At 48.2% G+C, this 21,658-nt stretch overlaps 1 protein-coding gene across 4 annotated transcripts; it reads left to right on the top strand.

Moving 5' to 3' along the window:
- Positions 1-3,570: 3,570 nt before the first annotated feature.
- On the top strand, positions 3,571-20,475 carry KLHL36 (kelch like family member 36). 4 transcript variants are annotated; one of them, XM_064273726.1, is made up of 7 exons: positions 3,571-3,605; positions 3,974-4,081; positions 6,275-6,353; positions 8,616-8,711; positions 9,875-10,948; positions 12,441-12,598; positions 13,632-20,475. In XM_064273726.1, exons 4-7 carry the CDS (start codon positions 8,646-8,648, stop codon positions 14,185-14,187), a joined length of 1,854 nt encoding a protein of 617 aa, XP_064129796.1. In that variant the 5' UTR covers positions 3,571-3,605; positions 3,974-4,081; positions 6,275-6,353; positions 8,616-8,645; the 3' UTR covers positions 14,188-20,475. The 4 variants fall into 4 exon arrangements, with proteins under 4 accessions (XP_064129796.1, XP_064129798.1, XP_064129797.1 ...); XM_064273728.1 differs by lacking the exon at positions 8,616-8,711 and adding an exon at positions 5,946-5,969 and having other exon boundaries at positions 3,573-3,605; positions 13,632-20,474; XM_064273727.1 differs by lacking the exon at positions 8,616-8,711 and having other exon boundaries at positions 3,573-3,605; positions 13,632-20,474.
- Positions 20,476-21,658: the final 1,183 nt, after the last annotated feature.

The raw sequence follows: 21,658 nt of genomic DNA, 5'->3' as shown, positions 1-21,658 counted from the left end.
GTTCTCAGAAAGATTACAGCCTAGGGAAAACATTCTCCTTGAGAACAGGAATAAGACAAGGATGCCCTTTATTATCACTTCTATTTAACATTGTGCTGGAAGTCCTAGCTAGAGCAATAAACCAAAACCAAACCCGTTGCCATCGGGTCGATCCCGACTCATAGTGACCCTTTAGGACAGAGTAGAACTGCCCCATAGAGTTTCCAAGGAGCGCCTGGTGGATTTGAACTGCCAAACTTTAGGTTAGCAGCCATAGCACTTACCCACTATGCCTCCAGGGTTTCCAGCTAGAGCAATAAGCAAGAAAAAGAAATAAATGGCATCCAAATTGGCAAGGAAGAAGTAAAACTGTTCCTATTTGCAGATGATTTTCGGCAGTGAATGATACTATACATAGAAAACCCAGAAGACTCCATGAGAAAACTACTGGAACTAATAGATTCAGCAGAAGGGCAGGATATAAGGTAAACATACAAAAATCAGTTGCATTCCTATACTCCAATACAGAGAATAATGAAAAGGAAATCAGGAAAACAATACCATTCATAATAGCCCCTAAAAAAAAAAAAAAATACTTGGGAATAAATCTAACCAGGGATGTAAAACACCTATACAAAGAAAACTCAAAATACTACTGTAAGAAACCAAAAGAGACCTACATAAATGGAAAAACATACCATGCTCATGGATAGGTAGACTCAACACTGTGTAAATGTCAGTTCTACTCAAAGCAATCTACAAGCACAATGTAATCTGGATCCAAATACCAACAGCATCCTTTAAAGAGATGGAAAAACTAATCGTTAACTTTTATGGAAAGGGAAGAGGCCCTGGATAAGTGAAGCACTATTAAAGAAAAATAACGTAGGAGGACTTGCACTATCTGACCTCAGAACCTACTATACAGCTATGGTAGTCAAAACAGCCTGGTACTTGTAAAATGCTGATACACTGACCAATGGAATAGAATTGAGAACCCGGATGTAAATCCATTCACCTATGGCCACCTGATCTTCAGCAAGGGCCCAAAGTCCATCAAATGGGGAAAGACAGTCTTTTTAACAAATGGTGCTGGCAAAACTGGATGTCCATCTACAAAAAAATGAAACAGGACCCATACCTCACATCACATACAAAAACTAATTCAGAACGCATCAAAGACCTAAATATAAAACCAAAAACTATAAAGACCATAGAAGAAAAAATAGATCAACGTTAGAGGCCCTAATACACAGCATTCACAGGATACAAACCATAACTAACAACACACAAACTGCAGAAGCTAGATAACAGGGATCTTCTAAAAATTAAACACTTAGGCTCATTAAAAGACATCACCAAAAGAGTAAAAAGAGAACCTAGAGACTGGGAAAAAAAATTTGGCTATGACAAATCTGACAAAGGTCTAATGTTTAAAATCTACAGGAAAATTCAACACCTCGGCAACAAAAAGACAAATAATTCAATTAAAAAAAGGAGCGAAGAAAATGAACAGACAGTTCACCAAAGAAGACATTCAAGCCGCTAACGGACACATAAGGAAATGCTCGAGATCACTAGCCATTAGAGAAATGCAAATCAAAACTACAATGAGATACCTTCTCATCCCAGCATTACTGGAATGAATCAAAAAAACAGAAAGCAATAAATGCCGGAGAGGCTGTAAGGAGATGGGAACTCTTATGCACTGCTGGTGAGAATGCAAAATGGCACATGCACTTTGGAAAAGAGTATGGTGCTTCCTTAGAAAGCCAGGAACAGAAAAACCATATGATCCAGCAATCCTACTCCTAGGAATATATCCTAGAGAAATAGGAGAAGTCACAGGAATAGACATAGGCACACCCATGTTCACTGCAGCATTGTTTACAATAGCAAAAAGATGGGAACACCCTAGATGTCCATCAACAGATGAATGGATAAACTAACTATGGTACATATGCAATGATAAAGAACAATGACAAATCTGTGACACATCGCAGGACATGGATGAATCTGGAGGGCATTATGCTGAGTGAAATAAGTCAACTACAAAAGGACAAATATTGTATGAGACCACTACTATAAAAACTCATTGAAAGGTTTACACACAAAAAGAAACAATCTTTGATGGTTACAAGGGAGGGGAAGGGTGGGGATGGAAAAATACTAAATAGACAATAGATGGGTAGTGACTGTGGTGAAGGGTAGGATAGTGCACAATACTGGGGAAGCCAGCACAAAAAAGAGAACAAGAACTAGAAAAAAAAGAAAAAAAGACTACAGCCTAGGAAACCCTACAGGGCCGTTCTACTCTGTCCTATAGGGTCATTATGACGGAATCGACTGGAGGCACACAACAACATGTATGTGCACATATATGAGTCGGAACTGACTCCACGGGAATGGGTATACATATATACTTTTAATTATGAGTTGCAATCAACTAACTCAACAGCAATGGGTTAATATATCTTTAACTATAAACCAAACACCAAACCCAGCGCCGTCGAGTCGTCGATTCCGACTCCTAGTTACCCTACAGGACAGAGTAGAACTGCGCATTAGAGTTTCCAAGGAGCGCCTGGCGGATTTGAACTGCCAACCCTTTGGTTAGCAGCCGTAGCTACTACTCCACCAGGGTTTCCTCTTTAACTATAGCTAGAAAAAATAATCTGTCCAATACACGTAATGCTTTACACAGGGAAGAAGTAATACATTATAAAGCAAAACATAATCATATCAATAATCATATTATAAAATTAAAAAAAAATCATATACTAGGTGCTGGTCCTTTGTGTCCGGCTTCTTTCACTCAGCGTGATGTTTCCAAGGCTCACGGATGCTGGAGCATGAGATAAGAAGTTTGGCAATGGATAGCTTAGTCGATGATGGTTAAATTCATTCACTATTCATTTGACATCTACTGTGTGCCAGGCCCTGGAGGCAAAACTAGGAATAAAACTAGGAAATAACTCTTGCCTTCTAGCCATGAGGCGGGCGGGGCGGGGGGGTGGGGAGAGGGGAGGACAATAAACAACAGGAAAAAGAAAATTGTTATTTTTGGGTATCTGAAGGTAGTAAGAGCTAAAGAGGAACTTGGAAGGACGGTGAAGAGAGAAGGGGCTGTGACCTTATACGAACAGGGCTGACAGGGGACGTCCGCGCAAAGACAGTAAGGAGGTGAGGGCGCGACCCTGGCCTCCCGACGCCCCTTTTCCTCGCTCAGGGCCAGCATGTCTGTTCCACGAGGGCCGGGTCTGTCCTGTGCACGCTGCGTCCCCAGCGCCTGGGACAGGCAGCGACACCCACATGGCATCTCGGTGCAGGGGTGGCGAGCGGAGTGCCGGGGTCGCGGGTGTCCCCGGGGCGGGGGCGGGCCGAGGTGGCTTTAGCGCGCCCGGCAGGTCCCGCGCGCCCCGGGCGCAAGCCCCGCCTTGCGCCGCTGAGCCCACCCCTCGCGGCCGCCGCCATTGGCCGCCGCCTCCGCCCTCGGCCTCGTACTTCCGCGGAGCCATGGCTGCGCAGCTGGCCGGCCGGGGGGCTCCGGCGGTGGAGCCCCACAGCCCCCGCCGCCCCGGCCCGCCGCCGGGGGTCGCCGCGCTGCGCCCCTAGTGCACTCCCAGGTTGGTCTCCGCGCGCGCACCCCCCTACCCGGCCAGCCAGCCCCGGGACCCGGCCGGGCCGCGCGCGCCGTCGAGGGGCCGGGGCGGGGGCCTGGAGAGGGAAGGTCCCCGCCCCTCCGAGCTGCGGGATCCCCACCCCCACGCCCCTGTAAGCTGGGTGGGTGCGAACGGGCAGGCGGGGTGATGGGGGTGCACGGGGGCGCCGCGGGCCGGCCGCCACAGGAGGTGGGGGAACGCCGCCGCCCCCGCAGGTGAGACAGGTGCGGCCTGCACGGCTGCCTCGGCGGCACCCGCAGGTGACTCCCCGCGTCCCGCTGCGGGCTCCGGGCCCGACGCGCCCTAACTCCGCCTCCCTCCGCCCCTCGCAGCCGGCTCGAGCCTGCCCGGCGGCCGTTGTGCCGGCAGTTCCGCCAGGGGTGCGGTGTCCGAGCGGGCGACAGCGGTATTCCCGGAGAGCCTGCCGGCGAGACTGACGGGTGAGTGCTGACGGACGTCATGCCGGTGCCAACAGCGTTCTTTCCCAAGCGCTGAGGTCGGGCAGGTTCAGGGTAGAAAATCGGGGAGGAAACTCCCCTGGGATCCTTCGTCCCACACATCGCCCTGGTTCCCATGTTTATTAAAAGACCTTTGAAACACAACTGGGAATCCTCCCTGTGCATGTGGATGGCCTTGACCTCCTCACGTGCTTCCAAAAAGGGTAGGAGCACCTGACACCTACACTCAGGTAGAAATCAACCCTGAGCCAGGAGACAAAAGACTGGATTCTCTACCAGCAGGGAAACTCTCTAGTAATCTTGGCCTAGAAAAGAACAAGCCTGTGAGGGCACAACAGAGCCATGACTGGCTGCCTGGGGCCCTGGGGGAGGGGCTGTTGCTTTCTGCTGTGTGACCTCAGGGGAGCCCCTCAGCGGCCTGAGCCTGGGTGTTCTTGGCATGGCAGTGGTGATGGTGCCTGTCTCAGAGCATCTTGGCGAAGCTGCAATGGGAAGGTTGGGGACATGCAGCTGGCACTGCAGGAATGCTGGTTCCCAGTGTCACAGTGGTTAAGTGCTCAGCTGCTGACAGAAAGGTTGAGGGTTAGAACCCAATGGCCACTCCATGGGAGAAAGATATGGCATCCTGCTTCCTTAAAGATTCATAGCTTTGGCAACCCTGTGGGGCAGTTCTGCCCTGTCCCATATGGTCACTATGAGTTGAAATCGACTCAAGGGCAATGGGTTTGGTTTTGGGTTTGGTCCATCTCTGAGAGTCCCAGCAGTCTAGGGGCAGTCAGGAAGGACAGGGGTGGTTACAGCTTGTCATTGTCACAAAGTTACTAGTTTGTCAAAAGAAATCTAGTTGTCCTTCCTTCCCCCAGGGAGTAAGACAGGATGGACTGTGCCGCATTCATACCTCCCTTGGGAACGCTGGAACTCCGTGTGCCCCCAATTATCTCGGGACAGTGTTGACTTCTTGTCATATTGTTGTTTGTTAGCAAAGGTGATTTGTTCCATAGGTGGCAAATCAAAGACTGGTCACATGAACTAAGCAGAAAAAAAAAATCCCACTTAAACCCTTGATCCCAGTATGTGACTTGTGCCCATATTGCTGACTTAGTCCTTCTTTGTGCCCCTGTCAATCCCCAAGGCCCCCCAAAGCCTGGCTCTGTGTATTAGTGAGTTGCTTGGCTTTCAAAGCTGGAAGAAACCTTAGCGTCATATGGTGCACCAGCACGTTCTGTAGACTTGACCGTGAAGTACAGAGAGGTCAGCAGGCTTGCTCGAGTTCATACTGGACGTTCAAGGCAGGGCATAGGCCTCAGCATAGGTTTTCTAATCCCAGGCTTTTTTTTTTATAGCCAGGTGGTGGAGTCTAGGGGTTTAGAGCATGGATGCTTCCTTGGCTTGGAATCCTGGTCTTGGCACTTACTAGCTGTGTAATACTGGCTACATCACTTCACCTCATTACCATCATTTCCTGCTCTGTGAAATGAGGATAATAACAGTATTTGCTTCATGGGGTTGTTGTGGGGATTAAATGAGTGAATACATATAAAAGCACTCAGGACAGTGCTTGTGTCTAGAACACACTGTAGACGTGTTACTCATCACTGCATCACGTCCTTCACTTCATCATATTTCTAAAGTACAATGCTCTCAAAGACTGTGCCGTCTTCAGCAGAGCATCATGGTGAGGGCCTGGGCTTTGAAGTTGGGCAGGTGGTGGGTTTGATTCTCAGCCACATACTAGCTATGCAACCTTGAGGTCAATACCCTTATCTGTAACGTGGGATGAGTGACATCAGTCTGGCCAAGGTGTTGTGGGGGTTAAACGCATATAAGTCCTTTTGCTTGGTTCCAGGGTCGTAGACTGGGCTCCAAAATGGTAATTAGTATCATTATAACCTTGCTCTACCTACAAAGTCTAGGTGAGATCAAGCATTAACCGGTAGGTGTTTATAGAACATGGGCTAAAAGACTGACATTGTTCAGGTTTTAGATGATAAAGGATCACTCGTTAAATCTTCTAACAACCTGATTTTTCCAACTCAAAGCGTGCATGAGTTCTTTCTACTTCACTGCTTCTTTCTCTCTTTCCTCCGTGTAACTGTTTTTGATTTTGCTTGCCCTACAGTTTGTGAATGACCAGGAGTTATTACAGTGCGCTCAGAAACCCTATTCTTTCTGTAGGGCTGCGATCTCATTCATGATGGAGGGAAGCAGGCAGACGCGAGTGTCTCGGCCGTACAAGATCAGTGAATCTTCAAAGGTCTGTGAGTCATTGCTTACCACCTGTGGAAATTGCTGAAGGAGGGTGACTTTTTTCTGATTCACTCATTTTTAACTGACGGGTCGATTTTTTTGTTGGATTGTTGTTAATCCCCTTAACGCTAAGTAGAGGTAGAAATGGTTAAGGAGCAGAAGAAGTCATCAAATCAGAGGAGGCTACAAGTGTAGGCGACTTTACAGACACTTTGCTTAGACGTCACTTTCATTTTTCAGAATGGTGTTCCAGCCACTTTGCTCCATTTTCTGTCCCATCCACCCTAGAAGGTGGATGGGACAGAGTAAGAGTTCACAGAATTGTCCATCCCCACTTGGGGACTCAGACTCCAAGGACATGTCCATTGAGAACCCCAGCTGCCAAGCCTTCCACCTCAGAGTGGAGACATGTTGTATGCCTGCATGTTAAGGGCCCAGAGTACCCTTCCCTGGTCCTGACTCTCTGGGACCCTAGGAGTGAATACGAGTGGGTTCCGCAGGGTCAGACTATCAACCAGTGTCTGCATTAGAAGTACCCTGTGGCGGAGGGCATCTACTTAGAAATATATATGCCAGGCTTCACCCTAAAAAAAAGCCTGCTAAATTAAAGTCTAAGAGTGGGGCCTGGGAATCTGTATCTCAGCCTGCTCCCCAGGTGGTTGCAAACAACCTCTTCCCCGCAGCTGCCATAGATAAAGGGTGGGGGATTGATTTGGCGGACAGTCCCCATTTACACCTGTCTTCCTGCTATAAATATTAACAGTGCCCCCTTTCTTTAAAAGTGCCCTTTTCTAGAGCTTAAATTATATATTGCCTTAAACCAATGAAACCAGTTGCCATTGGACTGATTCTGGCTCATGGTGACCCCACGTGTGTCAGAGTAGAACTGTGTTCCATAAGGTTTTCAATGGCTGATTTTTCAGAAGTGGATTGCCAGGCCTTTCTTCTGAGGCACCTCTGGGTGGACTCAAACCTCCAGCCTTTCATTTAGCAACTGAATGTGTTAACTATTTGGACCATCCAGGGACTCCATGGTTACCGTAGATCATGCATTCTCAACGGGAGTGATAACTGCCCCCAAGGGAGTGAAAATTAATTCTTGGGAGATGCAGAAAAAAAAAAGCTACTCTTTTTATGTGTAAAACATAGCTATACATACAGCACATAAGCAGACACACAGTGTATCTACCGTGGCATTAACATTTCGTGGGAGCTAGTAGGAAAAAATACAAAGGCTCCGTAAAAGCTCTTTAGGCTAGTTATAATGAAAAAGGTGATTGAAAAACATTGCTTTACATAAGGGGAGTTATAAGCATCCTGTAGATTTGTAATAAAAAAAAGAGAGAGAGAGAGAGAGGTTCTACAGATGTGCATTTAAAAAAAATGGGGTGTCTCTTTCAAGAGAGGTTGATTCTCCTAAGAAACAGTTTCCTGTTCCCATTTGAGTTTACTGAGAAGACTGTTGCCAAGCCGGGCTTTATCTACTGTGAAAACCCAGAAAGGTCTTGCGGCCTCTCAAAGGGGCTTTGTTCTGGAGCTTGGCTGTGAAGACAGTGTAGCTTTCTAAGTTTGATAGCATTAGAAGTCTTTGTCCCGCAAGTCAGATACTGAGTTTGTTTCTTTGTGAATCTAGGCCTTTAGAAATGGGGTTCTTTATTCCTTGGTTGATTGTATTTATATTTCTAACTTTTTGTATAAACAAGTACCCAATCATAAGTGAACCCTCAAATTTTTAGAGAATTAAACTCACCCATGTAGCCAGCACCCAGATAAAAAGGCTGAACATCACCAACCCCCAGGGGCCCCTCTTACCCCCTTCCAGTCCCTAAACTCAAGATAACCACTCTTCTGACTTCTGTCACTTTGCCTGCTTTAAATGGCATCGAAGGGTAGGTGTTCTTCTGTGTCTGGCTTATTTCACTCAACACTATGCTTGGGAGACTCGCCCATGCCATTGTGTGTAGCAGTGATTGTCCTCAACGCTATGGAGTCTTCATTGTATGACTACCCTGATCGTTTGTCTACTCCAGAACACATTGATCTATTTTAGCACTAAGTTCTTTTTTAATAAATAATACGGATGATATTAAACCCACTGCATTCCCTTCGGTGTTAGTCCCTGAGTACTTGTCTTTCTTCACCCACTCTGCCTGCAATTAATTTAGGCACTAAATGAAGAAGTACAGGAATGAATGGGGTCTAATGCCATCAGGAATGTGGGGGTTCCAGAAAACCAAACTGACTGTGTTGTGTCAATTCTGACTTACAGTGACCCTGTAGGACAGAGTAGAATTGCCCCATGAGTTTCCAAGGCCGTAATCTTTACAGAAGCTGGCTGCCACATCTTTCTCCCATCGAGTGGCTGGTAGGTTCGAACTGCTGACCTTTTGGTTAGCAGCCAAGTGCTGAAACACTGTGCCACCAGGGCTCCTTTAATGTGGGGGTCAGAGCTTCTAAATTATATGAAATGCTGACACACCATTACTGATGTCCCTTTAAAACTGGGAAATCATGTTTGTTTGTTTGTTTGAAATTGTTGTCTCTGTGGCTACACTAAAATATCAGAAGTGGGTTTTAGTCGAGACACAGGTAAAGAAGCTTCCCTGCTTAGTATGGAGACACAGTTTTAGAAACAGTGGCTACCCTCTTCCCCTGACCAAGCTCGCTGGAACAGATGGTCCCCCTCAGCAGCTGTTGTCCAGCACTTCACTCAGTCCCCAACCCTGGGGCTGTTTCCCTTTTAACACCAAAGCCTGAGGTCATGTGTACTTCCATCTAAGTGTGGCAGTTCCAGGGGACTACCATGGGATAAGAGACAACCAGGGGTCCTGGGGTGGGCAGACCACCTCGTGGTCCCTCACTTGCTTCTCTCGAGACACTCAGCCTTTACTGTTAATCCATAGCCTGCTATTCTAGTACTTTCTCATTTCCTTCCTTTAATCCACACCTGAGAGGGGCCTGTCGACAAGCCAGTATCTGTCAGAGTCCGGAATCATTCCTGTTTAATTAGAGTCCAAAACTAGGCCAGCATGGCTGCCTGTGTGTAAACAGAATAAACAGAGATACCATGTGTGGAGTTCCTGGATGCTGCAGACAGTTAACACGCTCAGTTGCTAACTGAAAGGTTGGAGGGTCAAGTCCCCCCATTGGTACATGATCACAGCTAGTAAATGACATAATGGGGATTCAAATGCAGATTGTACCTGGTTTTAGAGGCCACCCTGAGCAACTTCAGTGTCCTGATGGGTCAGCATTTTTCAAACCTATTTGCTCATGACCCACATTAAGAAAGGAAGAGAGGGAGGGAGAGAAGAAGGAAGGAAAGGAGAGAGAAGGCAAGGAAAGAAGGTAGGAAAACACATACAGAAACACCCTGATTTCCCACAATGCACTGATATCTGACGCCCTGCTCTCTTTCATCCCACTTTATTTAAAATGTTGGGCATGATCCCCCAGGTGGTTCTCAGGACCCTATAGGCCATGGGAGGGCAGGTGGAACCGGGGCCTGATGTCCGCTGTCTGCCACAGGTATATCACTGGGCCGACCACTCAACCACAGTACTGCAACGTCTTAATGAGCAGCGTCTCCGCGGCCTCTTCTGTGACATCATCCTGGTGGCAGATGAGCAGCGCGTGCCGGCCCACCGCAACCTGCTGGCTGTATGCAGCGACTACTTCAACTCCATGTTCACCATTGGCATGAGGGAGGCCTTCCAAAAGGAGGTGGAGCTGATCGGCGCCTCCTACATCGGGCTCAAGGCCGTGGTGGACTTCCTCTACAGCGGCGAGCTGGCGCTGGATGGTGGTAACATCGACTACATCCTGGAGACAGCCCACCTTCTGCAGATCTGGACAGTGGTGGACTTCTGCTGCGAGTACCTGGAGCAAGAGGTGAGCGAGGACAACTACCTCTACCTCCAGGAGCTGGCCTCCATCTACAGCCTCAAGCGGCTCGATGCCTTCATCGATGGCTTCATCCTGAGCCACTTTGGTACTCTATCCTTCACACCTGATTTCCTGCAGAATGTGTCCATGCAGAAGCTGTGTGTCTACCTGAGCAGCAGCCAGGTGCAGCGGGAGTGTGAGCATGACCTGCTGCAGGCCGCCCTGCAGTGGCTCACGCAGCAGCCGGAGCGCGAGGCCCACGCCTACCAGGTGCTGGAGAACATCCACTTCCCGCTCATCCCCAAGAATGACCTACTACACCGCGTCAAGCCAGCTGTGTGCTCCCTGCTGCCCAAGGAGGCCAACTGTGAGGGCTTCATCGAGGAGGCAGTGCGCTACCACAACAGCCTGGCTGCCCAGCCCGTCATGCAGACCAAGCGCACGGCGCTGCGCACCAATGAGGAGCGCCTGCTCTTCGTGGGCGGCGAGGTCTCCGAACGGTGTCTGGAGCTCAGCGACGACACCTGCTACCTGGATGCCCAGAGTGAGCAGTGGGTCAAGGAGACGCCGCTGCCGGCCCGGCGGAGCCACCACTGTGTTGCCGTGCTGGGGGGGTTCATCTTCATCGCTGGTGGCAGCTTCTCACGGGACAACGGAGGGGATGCAGCGTCCAATCTTCTTTATAGGTATGACCCCCGCTGTAAACAGTGGATCAAGGTGAGATTAAAGCCAGATTATTTCTTTACTCTTGAGGACTCTGTTGATTTCCTTAACCTAACCTTGACTTCCCCCCTCCTTCTCTGGCCTTGCCCACTGTCCTGCTTCCAAACAAGGTGTGACAATAAAGTTAAGGGTCCACGCTCTGGTTGAGGAATGTGAGTGCTAACCACCTTCTGAAGGGTCAGCGCTGCCTAGTAGAACTTCCTGCACTGATGAGAATGTTGTATGTCTGTGCCGTCTGACACGGTAGCCACCAGACGTGTGTGGCTGTTGAGCTCTTGAAACGTAGTTAGTGTGACTGAGGCCCTGAATTTTCCATTTTATTTAATTTTAATTCATTAGTTTACATTTGATTCTAACAGCCATCTGACACTAGTGGCCGCCATATTGGGTAGCGTAAGTCCAGAGATTTGACTCATAGTTCCAACAATGTTCCCTGGTCTCCGAGTCTCTATGGAGCTCTTTTTTTTTTTTTTAAAGCTTTGGCGCTAGTTCTAGGAGGCCACAAAGGCTCACATGAAGGTACAATTTTGGGCTGTACAACAGCCTAATTATGGGAAGAGCATGGGCCTGGGAGTCAGGTCTGAGTTCCCTTCCCAACCTGGCCAAATCATAGCTTGGGGGTGTTTACACTTCTCTTAATTTCAGCTTACCTTTCTGGAAGATGGGTGTGGGGGCATTGACCTTCTAGGGTCAGTGGGGTATGTTCTCTTTCTCCCCTGAATGCCCCTCCAGACCACCACCCACAAAAATATGTCTCATTCTTTATACTCACACCTCAGTGTTTTTACTTAACTCTGATTTCTTGAGCTCAAAACTCAGAGCAGACTCCAGGTGACCTTTTGGTTTTATTCTCAAAGAGCTGTACCACCTTCCAAGATCTAACTCTTGCCACTAGAAAGATGAGGTAGAAATGTGCTTCCAGCCCTGGAGTCTGCCTTCAAAAACGTTTCAGCAGTGGTAGCCTCGTTGTATGGTCTCCTGCAGGACCATGTTCATTTGTGTATTCTGCTGGGATTACTAAGAAAAAAGTTGGTACTTCTACTTTTTAATCTCCTGTTGAGCACTGCTCTTCTGCTCTGTTAACATGGCTAGGAAACAGCAATGATTAAAAAATTATCTGATGAGTGGGGAAGAAGGGAAAGATGAATTTTTATTTTAGGAGACCACTAAATCAGCAGTTCTGAACCATGTGTTCTGCACAATTCTAGTCCACAAGGTAGCCCATGCGACCAAACAAGTTTGGAGAAATATATTCTCCATCCCCCTTTTGGGGACTCATGATTGTACCCTCGGGGGCCTCTAAGAAGTCCTGCATAAAGAACCCCTCCTTACTCAAGTTGAATTCCTTTCGCCCAGATTCACTTGGCCACTGTTAACACCTTCCTGGGCTCCGTGTTCCTTAGAGTACATTTGGGTAACGCAGTGCTAGATGTTGACGCTGTTCTGGGTTTGGGGAAGGGAAGGTACAGGTGTCTCGCCCCTACAGGTGGCCTCCATGAACCAGCGCCGGGTGGATTTCTACCTTGCCTCCATCGAAGACATGCTGGTGGCTGTTGGTGGCCGGAATGAAAACGGAGCTCTCTCTTCAGTAGAGACTTACAGTCCCAGGACTGACTCCTGGTCCTATGTGGCTGGCTTGCCAAGGTGACTGGGGATTTTTAAGGATTTTTATGGGTTACAGTTCAGTCCACCTCCCTTTCTGGCTACTTTGTTCTCCTGGCTTGTAAATAATAGGAGGTAGAACATGAGAGGCAGAGGGGCATGGTAGAAAGGAGTCTGGGCTCTGGTTTTAGACTGTCCGTGTGCAAGCCTCTGGGTGGCGCAAACGGTTAAGTGCTTTGCTACTAACTGATAGGTTGTCAGTTTGAACTGACCCAAAGGCACCTGGGAAGAAAAGTCTGGTGATCTACTTTGGAAAAATCAACGATTGAAAACTCTGTGGAGCACAGTTCTACTCTCATACATGTGGGGTTTCCAGGAGTCATAGTTGAGTCGACAGCAACTAGTTTGGGTTTGTTTGTTTTTAGTGCAAGTCAGCTCGCTGCTAGAACAAGCATCCCTCCATAAGTGAATCTGTTCAGTTCCTGAGCGTCAGGGAGTGAGTATCGATTGAGTTTAGGTAGTGAGCTAATGGAGGAGCCCTAGTGATGCAGTGGTTAAGTACATGGCTGCTAACCAAAAGGTTGGCAGTTCAAACCCACCAGCTGCTCCACAGGAGAAAGATGTGGCTGTGTGCTTCCTCAAAGAGTACATACAGCTTTGGAAACCCCACAGAGCAGATCTGCTCTGTCCTATAGGGTTGTTGTAAGTCAGAATCGACTCTGTGGCAACTGGTTTAGTGAGTTCATATGGGGAAGTGGGGATTCAGAGAGTAGGAGGGCCTTAGCAGAGGGGGCAGAGCTGGGATGTGAGCCCTAGAGGTCTCTCTGCAGAGCCTGCCACTTACCCACCCTTCTCAGCCACTCCTTGTCCAATGATGCCAACCATCTGTAAATGGTTTTTGTGGCACTGGGCCCAGCACTCACCTGTTCTGCACATTGTCTCATCAAGTCCACACCACCCCCAGGAGGGCTGGTCATCCCCATTTTGCAGAGGAGAATACTGAGGCCCAGGCTTGCGGAGATTAAACCGGGTACAAAACTGAGCCCCCTCTGTGTATCTGCCCATCTCCCCGCAGGTTCACATATGGCCACGCGGGCACCATCTACAAAGACTTCGTGTACATCTCGGGGGGGCATGACTACCAGATTGGCCCCTACCGCAAGAACCTGCTGTGCTATGACCACCGGACGGATGTGTGGGAGGAGCGGCGGCCCATGACCACGGCACGCGGCTGGCACAGCATGTGCAGCCTAGGCGACAGCATCTACTCCATCGGAGGCAGTGACGACAACATCGAGTCCATGGAGCGCTTCGATGTGCTGGGCGTCGAGGCCTACAGCCCCCAATGCAACCAGTGGACCCGCGTGGCGCCCCTGCTGCATGCCAACAGCGAGTCGGGTGTGGCCGTGTGGCAAGGCTGCATCTACATCCTGGGCGGCTACAGCTGGGAGAGCACCGCCTTCTCCAAGACGGTGCAGGTGTATGACCGTGAGAAGAATAAGTGGAGCAAGGGCCCCGACCTGCCCAAGGCCATTGCTGGCGTATCTGCCTGTGTCTGTGCCCTGAAGCCACGGCTGGAGGACAAGAAGAAGAAGGGCAAGAGCAAGAGGCACCAAGACCAGGGCCAATGAGCCCTGCCAGGACCTTGCGCCCACCTCTGACTCCTACAGCATCTCTGCCGACCAGCAACAGCTCCTTAGAGTCCTAGAAATATTATGTTTTTTTACTTTTTTGATTCTTGGTCTTTCTATGATCTCACAGCAACCAATTAAATATTATATAGAACTTTGCATATTATCTTGCTGAATAATTACACCTGGGCCCAGGCAGTAGCTATGCCCTTCCCTCTGTGCAGGGTTCCTCTCAGATTACCAGTCCTCTAAGGCCCCCTAACTGTTCCCCCCAGGGGGAGTCAGGGCAGGGGTTACACAGAGATTTTCACAGTAAAACTCAGGCCCTCAGAGGGACATTTCAGACCATCTAGTTAAAGCCTCTGCAAACCTGGCTGAGCCTTTTTAAAAATACAGATTCCTGGGCTCCCACTCAGAATTGCCAGTTCCCAAGCTGCCAGGAGTAGGAGGTGGAAACTGTATTTTAACCAGTTCCTGGAGTGATGAGCATCGTCCCCACGTGGGAGTCACTGTCAAGGTCAAGTATGTTTGTTTTATAAATGAGGGCACAGAGACCCTCAGGGGTTGCATGAGTGACCGAGGGTCACGCAGCTTGCTGGACAGTCAGGGGAGGACTGGGGACTTCTTGCTGGGGAGGTGCGCGCACTGGGATTTCTCTGTCAGGTGACTTGTTTCCGAATAATCCCAGTCCCTGGCCAGTCGTCTTCTTGAGTTCTCAAAGGCTTAGGGAATCCAGGACGAAAGGGGAAAGGCATGAAGCTCTTTATAAGCATTACTCTGTAATTTGTGCTTTTTTGTTGTTTTTTTCCTGAACTTACTGTTTCTTGTATCACTGGCGTGCTGAGCTCCCAAAATCTACATCTGTTTCTCAGGAAAGAAAAAGTGAGCTTCGTAGAATCTGTCATTGTTGTCTGTGCCTCCAGCGCTGAGGAGCCGTGGAAAGCTCCCACACAGATGAACAAGCACTGGTCCCCAAGAAGACTGTGGTGTCTCCCCACCAACTCAAGTGACAGATCCTCGTCCCAGTCGTCTGCTACTAAGTTTCTGTTTTGCTGGGCAAATACATTTAACAGGTCTTGGTCTGTTTCTTCATTTAGCAGGTGACAGGGTTGGATGACCATCATTTCCAAGCTCCTTCCAGGTGTTAAGCTCTTTGATATAAACTATTAGTGTATGTATAGTGCCGCCTTTAGGATATAGGGCTGCCCTGCACTAGTTCCTGCAGACACTTTCTGGAACAGGTATCAATAATGTATGCCCTTTAAGGAGAGCTTTTAAATGACAGCCGAAGTCGGATGTATAATGTAAGCAAAATGCCAGGGAGGATGGAGTGGGACTGGTTTTAATCATGGACCAGGGAGGGCATTAATAATCTCTACTTTGGCAAACGTGGGAAAATGTTAAGATTTGGTAAGAGTGATATTAGAATAAGAATAATCTCAGTTAAGTTACTTCCATTTTTTCAAAATTCTTTGCCACATTTTCTTTCCTTTCCCTTCAGGGTTTACTGTGATTTACACTGGTCTGTTTCTAGTAACCAGGAGAGCCGAGAGGACTTGGGGATTGAAAGCTTCGATACCCACTGTTACAGCCCTCTGTTGCTAGTTGGTTGAGTAGTCTGCCTATGTAGCTAGTTACTTGCATATGGAAATCCCTGGAGGTTTACAAACTGATGAGGTTCTGCAAAACACACCGACTATGAACTCCTCTTGGAGCTCCACAACACCTAAGTGTATTAATGGCTCAGAAGTCCTGCATGAACTGTTCACCTCCCATGAACCCAGCATTTCCAAAGTTTTTAAAGCATGAAATCCTTTTTTTTTTTTTTTTTGCCTCATACCTAGTCCCAGACCTCCAGGAAACACGTTTTGCAGAACTTCTACCAACTGTGGGATAGCTTGCACCCACCCCATCTTAGGAAAAGTTTTCTTACTTGAAGACCCTTCAGCAGACTGTGGCCTATGTGGTATGGACTCCCAAACGGGCCGCTGCCACCCACAGTCTAGGGGCAGGTTGGGAAGAGCACAGAGCAAGACGCCATGGGTGGTGTCAGGGGCAGGATGGGCCTGTGTTGTTAGTGTTAGCAAGCTTTTTTTTTTTTTAACCCACCGGGACTTGTCCCAGGATAAGAGTGCCATGCCCACCTCTGTTCTGATTATCCTATGCCTCTGGGTTACGTACTGTGTTCTCTATCTTTTTTTGTGATGTCTCTCCTGACACTTTTAAGGCTGTTTGTAATTTACATGGGCATAGAATCTGATATTACTGAGGTTGAGAGCTTTCCTGTAAAGGCAAGGATGGTAAATTCCATCTTATGGACCAACTTCAAATAATTGTGATGGCTGCAGTGTGCCGAGAAAGGCTTTTGGACCTGGTAGGGTCAGTAGAAAGGTGTGAAGGAGCATCATGACTAAAGTACTGTCCACCTGAGCACAGGAGGGCGGGGTGGTGATTATCTATGCCAGGTGTTTGTTACTCGGGTTTTAAAAGATGGAAATTCGATCTCCTGTGTAGTCTAATGAATGATAAAGTGGTTTTTAACTTGAAGGGGCAGAGTTTGGGGATGTAGTTTATGCAGGTGGCCATTTAAACTGCAAAATCATGATAGTGTAGTTTCAAGCCATAGAGATGGAGACTTGGGTTTGTGTGGGCTGCCTTTTTGAGATGAAAACAGCAAAACGTTGCTGTTTTCATATGTTGTTAAACAGTCAGTGCTCCAAGCTGGTCAGCGTGCACTTCGAGAACACTTGGATCACTTCTGATCTTTCACAATAAGCATGATGGGCTTTTATTTCAGATTTTTATTTTCTTCGTTTTTAAAGGAGTGGAGTTTTAACTTCATTTTAGTTATAGGTTTGGGGTTTACCCTAGCCAAGTTTGGAACTTGGTTTGCTTGAGACATAAATGTATATAATAGACGGAAAGGAAGGGAAGCGGAGTAGAAAAGCTGAAGAACCTTTTTACTTATAGTAGTCTTTTTGTTGTTTAAAATACATGGATGTTGTCTGATCAATTTATTTGTACTTTATCGTTAAGTCAGTATTTTTAACCTTCTGTGATTTTAGTAAGACTCCCGGGGGGACCTAGTGAAACTGGTTCTGACTAGGAACCACATGTGTGTCTTTATGCTCTGAATGCCCCCCCCCCCCCGCCCCAAATGATAAGGTGACCTGAGGGTGACTTAGCAGAGATCCCAGAAGCCAACCCTAAGGAGTGCTCAGTTTTGGGTGGGAGCCCAAATGCCAAAGGGGCACACTTGGGGACTTCAGGTGAATGAACCTCGTGATTCAAAGCACCCCAGCCCCGAAGCCCAGAGTGACCTTTTGGTGGTTCGCAGCAATGTGGGAAGTGGAAAGCCCTCCACACCCACCCCCACACACACCCTGGTCCTCCATGGCATGAGGCTTGGCTGGCACCAGCCCAAGCGGCATCTCAGGGGTCTTGTGGCTCTCTGAGCTTTGGCTAGAATCTCAGACCACTGTCCCAAAACTGGACAGGCAGCTACAGTGGTGGTCTGGACATCCTGGGTCTCCCCAGAGGGATGAGCAGGACAAACCCCTGTGGCATGGCATCGGGCAGCTCTGCAGGCACTTGGAGATCCTGACCCAAGCATCTGCCAAGCCTGGCAGTTTTTAGAGTTTTTTGAAATGTTTTGATACTTTTTGATAAAATTTGCTAATAACTGTTTCGTAGATTGCCTGCTGGGGTTTTCCACCTCACCCCCTCCCTATTCCATTGGGTTTGTCCTTGGCAACAAACGTCCTGTGGTCAGCGGCAGGATCTTGCCCCATGTGGCTCTGTCTTGGACCTTGCCCTTCTCCATGACAATGATCTGCTACAACTTCTGAATTTTGTAAGGTCACATGTGGCCCATGAGAAAGACTGTCTTAGGCCCCCAACAGACCAAGAGGGCACTTTGACTTCCTTACAACGTTCTGCATTTCCTACTAAGCTCCTACCTCAGTGGTGTGCGCAGAGTTGAAGAGACATCTGAGGACTGATCCATATATCACTTTTCTCATACGGGTCCTTTCTCACCCCGGAGTGTGGCTGGGGTCCTAGTCTATTCCCCTCCACCTCTCCTTTTAAAGAAATCTTAACATGAAATATAAGAACTATCCTTGCACTTTGTAGAATCATTGTCCTCGGCTTTGGAAATTGTTCATTTCTTTGGTTTTTACCCAGATAGAACTTGTGGCATCTGAGGGTGTTTTGGGGTCTCAAGAAATTGTCCTTTGGTTGCCTTTGTTAAAAAAAGTCAAATGAATGTAAAACTTTTGGTGGTGGAGGGGTAGCGGGGATAAACTCTTCCATGCTGATTTTCTTTTAGAAAAACAACTCCACCTTTTCAAAGTTACTTGAAGCCATCTTAACAGGTTTGTTTGCAGTGGAAGGAAGTCATGTCCATTGGATTGACTGAAGTTATTCATCAGGCCCAACCACCTTTCAAAATTAGTAAAATATCTGAAAAGTAATTCTTTGGGGTTGTTCTGGTTACTAATGTTACTGAAATCTGTAACTTTTTTTGTTAATTTGTTGCTTTTGTATTTGTACTTTTATGACATGCAAAGTTTTTTCTGTCTTACCTCTTTTTGATTAATTTTCTGCACGTGGCTTTTTTCTTTCTTTGTTTTTAATTCCATAGAGCATATTCAATTCCTAAGACACATTAAAATAATTTGCCTGCTAAAAGAAAAGCTAGGTTACGGTTTATTTTATAATTAACATTCTGAGTCTTGTGTAATTATTGTAATGATCTTTATTCGTATTTTCTCTGGCTATATGAAAAAGAAACCCTTTGCATGTTGAGCCCAAATATAATTTGGAAATTAACCAGACTGCATTTTAGTGTTGTGGGAGGCTGGGACATTCTGGTTCTGCTTTCATTGTGCTTCTAATTACTGTATTTTGCCAGGAATTTCATTCAGATCCTGGATTGCAGTACCCATGACCCAAAATGAAACTATCTGCTTAAACTTGTATCAATTGAAGGAAATGTGATTAGAAAAAAAAAAGTAGAAATCAAGGGAAACATAGCTTATGACTAGCAATGCGATAACATTTCTGTAGGAACAGAATCAGCTTTAGTTCCCTTAGGGCCTAACAGGAGGATCGCTCCCCTGCCTTGCTGGGGTTTTGCAAGCCAGCCAGCAGACTCCCTGCAGTCCCAAGAGTGCACCTTTTCCCAAGTATCTTAAGCAGTTCAGCATCGGAAGGGGGGAGGGAGGCACCTGCCCAGTCCATCATCCCTGGAGACTTGATTAGAATTTACCTCTGAGCAAGAGAGCTGCCCCAAACCAAATACAGGCTGTGGTGCTAAATTCTTCACCTGGACTCTTTGCGTTAAGTAAACCTCAGAAGAATCTTAGAATCACAGATGACCATTCAAAACTTGGGTTCGTTCATTGCTTTACCCAAGGTCACCTGTCTGTCAGTGCTTGTTTTGGGGTGGTCTCTCTTAGACAAGGACTTGGGCAAAGCGTTTATGTGGGAAGTGATCCCAGGAGGCTGGGATGACACAAGGAGGAAAGGCAAGCTAGGAAGATGCATTGGTTGTCTGTTGCTGAGTAACAAACCACCCCCAAAACAGTGGCTTAAAACAGTAATCGCTTACTTTGCTCACAAAGCTGAGGGCTGAGTGGGTATAGACCCTGGGTCTCTCCCGCGGTCACAGTCGGGTGGTGGCTGGGGCTGGAACCATCCGAAGGCTCCCTGCAAGCCTGAGCCTCAGGGAGAAGGCTCAGAGGGCTGAGGCCTCTCTCCTTTCTCAGCCTGTCTCTTCCCTCTCTTCTTTCTTTTCCTTCTCCATCTCCTCCTCCCTCTTGCTCTAGTCTCCACATGGTGCCTTACCTAGACTTCTTACATGGCAGCCACAGGTTCCCAGAATGGATATCCAGATATGTTGTTATTAGGTGTCATCCGGTTGGTTCTGACTCATAGCGACCCTATGTACAACAGAAGGAAACACTGCTCAGTCCTGTGCCATCCTTACATTATTGCTATGCTTGAGCCCATTGTTGCAGTCACTGTGTCAGTCCATCTGGTTGAGGGTCTTCCTCTTATTCGCTGACCCTCTAGCAAACATGGTATCTTTCTCCAGGGCCTGATCCCTCCTAATAACACGTCCAAAGCATGTGAGATGAAGTCTCACCATCCTTGCTACTAATAAGCGTTCTGGTTGTACTTCGTCCAAGACAGATTTTGTTCCTTCCTTTGGGACTCCAAAATGAGCAGGATAGCCACAGGGCCCTTTCCAGTCCAGCCCACCAGGGTCCATTTGCTGCGTCTGTCCATCAAGGCAGTCACAAAGCTCAGCAGGTCCACGGGAGGGGGACAGAGATGCATCTCCTGATGGAGGCACATCCAAGAATTGGTGCCCCTGCGTCAGCCCCGTGGGGAGGGTGTTCTTGGGGCAGCAGGGCTCGGTGTGGCCGCCCTCGGGGCCCGGGACCGCCCAGCCTTCGTAGTCTCATCCAGGCCTGTGCTCCCCGGTGAGGGCCACCCCAGGGGTCTAGATCCCCTGCACTCGCACGCCACCGTGTGTGTCTGGTCGCTCGCAGTGAAGAGAAGGCCTGCAAGCGGAGTGCCGGACGCAGTGAGGAAGGGCGGCCGTCCTCAGCTCGAGGTACCTGGCCCAGAACGGTGGCGTGCTGAGGCCTGTGGCCGGACGCCAGGTCAGCCGGCTCAGACTCTGCTCTTCAGTGACTCTAAAACGGCAGCAGTTCAAAGTCACTCATTATTTGGGGTTAAGGAATTGTGGTCTCAGTTGGCTCCCTTCAGGAGATGAGCCTTCAGGCCCCTGTCAGCAAGGATGGCAGCTGCCTAGCTCCGTGGTCGCAGGGAGGCGGTGAGTGGCAGGACAGGTTAAGTTTTCATGGAGGTCCCAGGTGTGTCAGAGTAGAGCTGTGCACCATAGGGTTTTCAAGGCAGAGGATCGCGTTAGCCGTTTGTGCCTCTTAGGGACTCCACATGGTGTCCACATTAGTCTGAATCTACTCCATGGCAACTGGTTTTGTTTTTGCATTTTCGTGGGACTGAGAGGAGGGCAGAGGGCGAAATAAAGCCAGTCTCTTCAGAGTCCCACATGTACTGTGCCATTACCACATGTTGGCAGATGCTGGGCCAGTTGTCTTGAGTACCTGCCCATATCCTTAAGAGACCAGCTCATACCTCGCCTTTCCTATGGAGCCTGACAGACCTGAGTGTGTTCATTCACTTGATATATTCATTAAGCATCCCCAATGTACAAGCAGGCTTCTAGACAGTGGGGTACAGTGATGCCCAGGCATGGATGCCTGCCCTCATGGAACAGATATTCTAGAGGGGAGAAACAGGCCAGCAAAGATGTAAGGTCAGGTAGCATCTCCTGAGCGCTTCTTCAGAACTTGGCCTCCCTACTTGCTCCAGCCACTGAAGGGAGCCAGTTCTGCTAAGGCTTTGCCAGTTGCACCCTGACAACACCTTGCCCGGG

This window comes from Loxodonta africana, chromosome 21, assembly GCF_030014295.1.
Source record: "Loxodonta africana isolate mLoxAfr1 chromosome 21, mLoxAfr1.hap2, whole genome shotgun sequence".
Taxonomy (NCBI): domain Eukaryota; kingdom Metazoa; phylum Chordata; class Mammalia; order Proboscidea; family Elephantidae; genus Loxodonta; species Loxodonta africana.
This window is presented reverse-complemented; position numbering and strand designations above follow the sequence as displayed.

Bases quoted from the DNA above. Each gene is read 5' to 3' on its own strand.
- KLHL36 (XM_064273726.1), top strand. From the start codon at position 8,646: ATGAGTTTCCAAGGCCGTAATCTTTACAGAAGCTGGCTGCCACATCTT. The intron at 10,949-12,440 runs GTGAGATTAAAG...TCGCCCCTACAG, and splicing joins GCTGTAAACAGTGGATCAAG to GTGGCCTCCATGAACCAGCG. The intron at 12,599-13,631 runs GTGACTGGGGAT...ATCTCCCCGCAG, and splicing joins TATGTGGCTGGCTTGCCAAG to GTTCACATATGGCCACGCGG.